At 48.0% G+C, this 7424-nt stretch overlaps 1 protein-coding gene across 1 annotated transcript; it reads left to right on the top strand.

Annotated features, from left to right (window-relative positions):
• Positions 1 to 305: 305 nt before the first annotated feature.
• On the top strand, positions 306 to 3046 carry LOC104537805 (vitelline membrane outer layer protein 1-like; the record flags this gene model as incomplete). The annotated part of the gene is made up of 4 exons (XM_010180807.1): positions 306 to 320; positions 1591 to 1755; positions 2339 to 2442; positions 2938 to 3046. Coding segments are annotated over exons 1-4 (393 nt in total), but the record flags the coding sequence as incomplete, so codon positions are not given.
• Positions 3047 to 7424: the final 4378 nt, after the last annotated feature.

The following is a 7424-nucleotide window of genomic DNA, read 5'->3' as shown; positions in this document are numbered from 1 at the left end:
TTGCAGTGGCAGGGCTGGTGGGGCTGGAGTCAGACTGATCAACAGAGAGGAAACATAAAAAGTTGTGTGAAAGTGGAAGACAAAACAGACCCTCTCAATAAGGTCTCAAATGGAGCAAAATTCAGCCCTGTGGGTATGACTACAAACTGTAAAACATCTCTAACTTTTTTGGCATCAGCAAGTTCAGGGACTCTGCCCCCACCTAACTCCACTGCTTCTCCTGAAGATCCTTGTTTGGTTCTATGTGTTTCTGCCACTGCTTCACCCTAAACCCATAACTTTCCACATATCCTGAAAGTCTCGCCATGCAGCCAGCATGGGTAATGAAGAGGGCTGATCTTATAGTTTATTGACAGTTCTTTACTGGATATGGTACCTGGCAATGGCCCATTGCTCTTGCTGTGGTTGCTGCCGCTCTTATAAATGCAGTGGATACCTCAAGCTCAGAAAGTCCTGTCTCACCAGAAGTGTCAAAGTATCCATGAGCTATCCATTCTTGAGACCAGGGCCCTGACCACACAGCCCTTCATCCCTGTTGCCCTCTTTCTGCTGGGTTCCTGCTGCCTATGAGATGCAAAGACACAAAATGGCATCTTTGTCCTCACTGCCTCCCATGGGATGCCGTGAGCAACTGAGGATCTTTACAATTTTACTCAAGGGGGACCATCAGAGGATTTCAACTGAAAGCAGAAATTCCTCCTTCACCTGCACAAGGTGGCTTGGAAGAAGGCATGCAACAGAAACTCATGTTTGAGAGCAGAACAACAGCAGAACTCGAGGCCTGCTTCTGCTGGAAACTCTCACCCCCTCTGTATGCTCACATGTCCTAAAGATACATCTGAGCAGCTGGAGCTGTGTCTGCACAAGGCACATGAAGTCCATGGGATGATGGGACTGTGCACATTTTTGCTCCTGTTCTCCTATCCCCAATACAAGAATGACATGACTGAACTGGAGAAAGTTCAACAAAGGCCACATGACATGCTCGGCAACTGGAGCACTTGCCCCTTGAGAAAGGTTTTCACCCTTTAGAGTGTTCAAGAGCAAAATGCAGTGGCTTCCAGTGCAGGTACATTCCTCTACTCAGTGAAACAGTGAGGAGAGAAGGTAAGTGAGGGAAATGAAGCAAGTGAGGACTTGCACAGAGCAAATGACCCTAGGATCCCACTGACTACATTTTGCCTCAGCCTCTTCAGAGGTTTCTTTCCCTCCCAGTCCACCACTTCTCCTTCCACCTCGTGCCCTCCAACACCCTTCTCACAGCATTGCCAAGACCCTCCTCAAAACCACAGCACCCCCTCAGGGACTTATTCCAGCTCTGCCCCCTTCCTTTCCATTACGTCCACAAGTTTTCACAGCCCTGCCAGCCGCCCAGCCAGCACGCACCAGTGACACTCCTTCCACCTGGCAAGGGTGGCCCCACCACCACGGGACAGGCAGACAGCAGGAGCAGTACATAGCAACAACCAGCGCTCCCCACAGGGTTTGCCGATACTCTCCAAGGACTCCCACCCACTTTTGTGGCTCATAAATTCCCCCACGCCATCACCTCCATGCAATGAGGTGCTGAGCAGGTTTCCTGCGATGTAGCTGCTCATCCCAGCCATCCTCTGCCTGCTGGGCTCTTGCTGCCTCCGGGGCACAGAGACACGGGGTTATAAAACCATCCTCATGGTGACCAACAGAGGCCCCTGGGGCTCTTGGGGGTACCCACAATTTTGCCCCAGCAGCTACGCTGAGGGATTTGAATTGAAGGTAAGGTTACACTCCTTTTTTGGGGTGGGGAAAAACCCTGATGCGAAATGTTTTGTTCTGGTCTCAGCAGGGCTAACCACAGCACCTTGTCCCATGGCAGCAGTTTGCATTGTATCTGCATTGCTTGAGCAGGTTTTATCAGCAAGAAATCTCTAGCACAGAGTAGCTCTCCAGGCTTTCTGCCAATGAGCGATTTCTTAGCAGAGCAGTACATGGGGTAAGAAAAGACCTGGGATTGGTACTGCAGAGCCCTTTCCCAAGGGACTGGGACAACTCCCACCTGCCAGCACTCCAGCTCTGGTTGTCTGGTTGTCACAGCACATGGTAGGCATGACTGGGACAGCATCCCCCAACCATTCCTGTGTCCAGAGCCTCTGCTCCACAGTTTGGAGAAAAGCAAAGGTGGTCAACAGCAAAAAGGGCTGCCTGAGAAATGCCGTGGAGCTGCCTCACAGCTGTGCACTACCTGCTTCTGTCTCTGTCCCTGAAGCTTCCTACCACCCCTCATCACCAGGGCTCACCGCAACATTCTTTTAAATGAGGAAGGGTTCTGATCTCTCCCCTTTTCTTCCCCTCTTCTAAGGTGGAGCCCTACCAGGGATTTTGGCTATTTGGCGATGACACGGCTTTGAATGGCATCCGCCTGCACTGCTCGGATGGCACAGTCATCGAGTCCTCCGTGGGGCAGTGAGTAGTCTTCACTTTCTCATCTTCCTTCAGGGCAGCAGTTTCTGAGGGGCATGAAAGAAAACGAGCACCATAAGCACTTTCTCCACAAGCATCCACAACCCCTGTGAAGGTGACTCCCCACCCCACTTGAAGAGCTGGGTGAGGTCCCCTTGGCCACAGAGTATGTCTTAGGGCAGAGATCTGGTCCCAGGGAAAGGAACAGAACTTTAAAAGATGAAGGAAAGTTCAAATAAGGCAGATCTTAAACCTGTACTTCCTCTTCTTGCTCAAACACTTACTTCGAAAAGGACAGCGCAGGGCAGCCCAGGGTTGATGGTGGCCAGGTATCTAGTGGTGATGCAGAAGCAGACTGAAACAGTTGCTAGTAGAAATCCTCCATCCCTGTGTAGGCCTGCTGCCCCAGGGCTACCAGGATCCCAGACAAGTTGCTTTGTTGTCTGTAGCACAGCAGAGGCTGAACACATCTCAGTGAGTTGTCTTCTTCTCTGGCAGGAGGGGAAAGTGGACTAAGCCCCAGTTCTGCCACCGCAACAAGCTGGTTTCCTTCTTGCTGCGTGTGAAAAAAAGGCAGTTCCTGTTTGATGACACAGCAGCCAACAACGTGAGGGTCACCTACTCGGATGGGACACAGCTGGAGGGCTGTGGACTTTCGGGGTGTCACTTCAGTCAGTGGAGCCCCAGATGCTCCTCTGGGGGCATCTGTGGGCTCCAGACAAAGATGTATGAAACCCATGGAAGGGAAGATGACACAGCTTTCAATGACATGAAGCTCTTCTGCTGTGACAGAGCCAGAAACCACGCCCCATGCCAGTATCTACAAAGTGATCCACCATTAAACCTTGAATGTGTCCTTGCACAAGGAGAAGTGTGCTTTTTTCTCCATCACATTTTACAAAATCCACATCCTATGGCTACAGCAACCAGGGATTTCCTCCTGTCCCTGTTCAGTGAATGTGTGGTTGCTGCAGCTCCTTGACCCAGGTCTAGACTGCACCAAGGCTGAGGATGGGTTGCCAGGAGGTGCACATGTGCAACACAATCACACAGCACTTGCACACACATGAGCAGCATGGATGACAGGTACTGTTCATCTCCAGCTGATCAGGATTGATGTCCGCTAGGGAAATATGTACTCACACAAGGAAAATGGGGGTCGCCAGTCTGGCTTGAAGGTTGCTGGTGGTCTCTCACACAGGCTAAGAATAGAGGGTGTGTCCATATAGAAAGTGGATAGAAAGAATGTAAAACTGCAGGATAAGCTGTGGTGATCAGGTGCAGAGCTTTATCAGACAAGCATACTGACCAGCCAGCCATTACCCAGGGCCAGCCCCTTTTATCCTCTTTTCCCTCACACTAGTTCCCCATGCAGAACCACCTCTAATCCTTCCCCTAAATATCCCATAATAAGTCTTGCACATTCCCGTAACACCCTTAAAACACAATCTGACCATCTGCACGGCCTTCTGGGGAGAGGGTGGCCCCACTGACTCTTCAGTGCATTCACTGGAGGCCTGGAGCTCATCGCTGTTCTCCAGCAATCACAGGGCACAGGTCTTAAGCTCTGCTGACACTGCTGAGGATACTGCTTGCTCCACCTGGTATTACCACTCTGATTCTCACTCAGTCTGTGTTCAATGTGTTTGGGCTTTATAGCAAGTTTATAAACTGACAAACTCCTGGGAGTGAACACAAGGATTCTCCACACCTGTAGGTAAGGCAAGAGGCAGAACAGTGAAGGAGGATAAGAGGGACCATCTGCCCTGGTAGGAACCATGGTTTCAAAGGGGAGGAAGAGGAACTCTTCATGATCTCTCCATTATAATGCTTAGGATGTGGAGGGACTACTATCATACATTCCTTCACCCATTAATAGGTTCAAATACACCAGGAAACTCCTGGCCCCAGCTCTATGCCTCTCCTTCCAGCCTGCTTAACACAGCATCTCAACATCTCCAGGTGCAAATGAGGCACCTTGAGGACTGTTGTTTCCAAGGCTGACATAATTCACATGCAGTGAAGTCAGAACTGTGCCATAGTATAGGTACCTTTCATGAACCTACCACCACCTCCTCCAGCATCAAGACCTCCTGCTCAGTTCCTCTCTGGAGTTCATATTTTGTCCTGCTTTCTGGGGCCATAGGCAATACCTCACATGTGAGGACTCTGACCATGATAACAAGTATGGGACGGGGAGTGGTCACAAACCCACATCTCACAGGGTATCATGCAGGAACAAGTTGGTTGGACAGTCATACGGTCCTCATGTGCAGGGAGGATGTGGGAAGTGAAGGAAAGGAACAGCAAGAATGAGAAGAGCTTCAAAGGGAATTGCAGGGATTTCAACAACAAACCCTTTTCTCAGTACACACAGTATGAAGAGCAGGTGAAAATCTGGGAAAGACTGTGAGGCAGGGAGAATATCCTTAACTCTGGAAAGTTCATAGCCAGTTCCCAAACTCACATATTTAAAATTTGCTCACTTTGATGTTTCCTCTGATAAGTAATTCTTGCTTAGGAAGATTGTGAACAGTCCTCAGTAGCACCTGTGAGACAATAGTTTCTGTGCACACACTGAATATCTGAACTCACAGACACAGCTAATTCAGCTTTTGTTTAATCCCTGCTGGGATTCCAGATGTTCCAGTGGTTCCCAAAGCATTAACAGTGCCATCATTTGCCCTTATGCATCCATATGGACTGCCTGCCACTGAGCACACAGCCAAGAGAAGCCTCACAGCAGGTACATTTACAAGAACATTTAACCCTTTCCACCAAGCCTTTGAAAATGGGTTTGAAACTTCAAGTGGCTATATTTCATTGCCCGTTTGGTCCGTCACTGAGCACTTATTCCATACCTATACCAGTAAGCCCTACAGAACCATCTATTATCCAAGCAGAGCACCAGATCTACAATCAAAAGCAAACCACTGAGTACATAAGCTGGCAGCAAGGTCACACATTCTTGTGGGTGGGTATTCAATTTTAAGAGATAAAGGCACTCCTGAGGTAGCTCAGTTTTCTGTTATGACAATCTCAGTTTACAAATAGGTATAGTAGGAAAATTCATAACTCGGCTTTTCTCCTGGAAAAAGAGGTTCCCCTAGAGCACTCTGAAATACACTGAGACAAAAAAGATTGGATTCTTGTCATGAATGTCTCAAGAGGTTTTTATATTACCTTTGTATTATCATATTGCTTTCATATTACTCATTCAGTTAAGCGAGTTGCTGTACACAGCACTTTACATGGCATTAAACATGAAAGAGACATTCTGCCTACCCAGGCGGCTCCTTCAAGAGCACTGGTCTTAGAAGGCATTTCATGGTCTTCTTGCTCAGCTCTTCGCCCTCCCTATTGTAACAAAAATGCTTGACTGGGCTGAATCTAAATGCAAAGGCAGGTCATCTTGAATAATAAATATCCCAGTTTCTGGGCTGAGGAGATCTAACAGGGAAATTCTGGAAGGGAAATCCACATCCATTACTTCTTCAAATTAATTATTTGATTAATGTTGGATTTTGTAGTGTGTATGTCAGTACAACAGGGAACCCCAGGGTGCTGCAGTGTGAGAAGGCTCATGTCAAGCGCTCACTTTCTGTCCATTCACAGCAGCATGTGGCCCCTCTCATCACAGGAAAACCTGGATGAAATAACAGATGGAAACCCAAGGTTTTTCAATAATGGTCCTGCTTCTTGTGCAGTTATTTACCTTGATGCACAGCAAAGGCTGGTTGAGATGCTTAATCTCACGCCCCTCAGTTCATGCCTATTTTGCCTTTAGGCACCTTTGATGTAAAGCAGCACCTACTCCTCCCTTATTTACTGGGCAGCACATGTGTGGTGCTCAAAATTTTGTGTGAAGGCATTCACAGCTACACTTCCTCAAAATATGTATGTTACGTGCAACAACCACCACGAATGCAGTAATGTCAGTTATTCACATATATATGGTTTTAAGCATCTGGAGGATGGGGACTGGGTCTAAAATATAACACTAAGGTTCACCTCTGTAAACAGTGTGTTGTTGCCATGGAGAGATGGTGGCCTTGTTCTGCCCAAGCAAGCAAACAGCTTTCCTCCTCAGAAAGTCCTAGCTAATTATTTGCCCAATATGGACTGATTACGGTAAAGAAGTGCAACAGGGAATATCCTTGAGCTAAAAACTTTGTTAATGGAGCAGGTAGTAAAGGCAATGCAATGGCATTTGCACTCCAGTAAGCAAAGTACAAGCCACAAAGGTCTCTACAGAGCTTAGATATGCACCCTGCAGCCACAGCCATCACCTCCCAGTAGTGTCACCAGTCCAGCACCACACTCATCATAGCTGTCTAGTGCCCAGTTCAGAGCAGAAGCAGCACCATGCTTATATCTGCTCAGAGCAGGTCTGCTGTTGTCCTCAGCCCTCTCTCATGAGGGCTCAGCACAGCTTGCCCATGCTCCCACATTTTCTTCTATACCAGTTTTTAGTGCACAGCTTTCTACTCGATCCTCTCTCTGTGGTAGACACGGAATGATGCCTGCTTTCTCTCAAACCTCTCTTCATTGACAAAGTGCAGGGCTGTGTGGAGAACAGGAGCACTGATGTGACAGCTTTATTCCCATTTATTATATGCATCTGATTGTGTGTTATTAGAGGAGCTCTGTCACACTTTCACTGTCAGTTCTGGTGACAGACCTGATATGTAAAAACCCCAGAAATGAACCAGGACCCTCGAGGCACAAGGCACTGTGCGACCAAGGAGCAGAAGGATGGTCCATGCTCTAATACTGGTTGTGATTTGAGCATACACATTTGCATGCATCTTCATGTGCTGGTGAGGTGACAGTTCAGTCAGAGGCCTGTCCTCCAGCTGTCACAACACCTGGGACATCCTTCCTGGAGTGAGAGAACAAACATGAGTAATAAAATAGAGCAGGATGAAAAACCCTTAGGAAATTTTCTGTGTTTCTCCTCGAAGTGCTGAAGGAAGACACACAAC

This window comes from Mesitornis unicolor, unplaced genomic scaffold (genome assembly GCF_000695765.1).
Source record: "Mesitornis unicolor isolate BGI_N332 unplaced genomic scaffold, ASM69576v1 scaffold1163, whole genome shotgun sequence".
Lineage (NCBI taxonomy): Eukaryota > Metazoa > Chordata > Aves > Mesitornithiformes > Mesitornithidae > Mesitornis > Mesitornis unicolor.
This window is presented reverse-complemented; position numbering and strand designations above follow the sequence as displayed.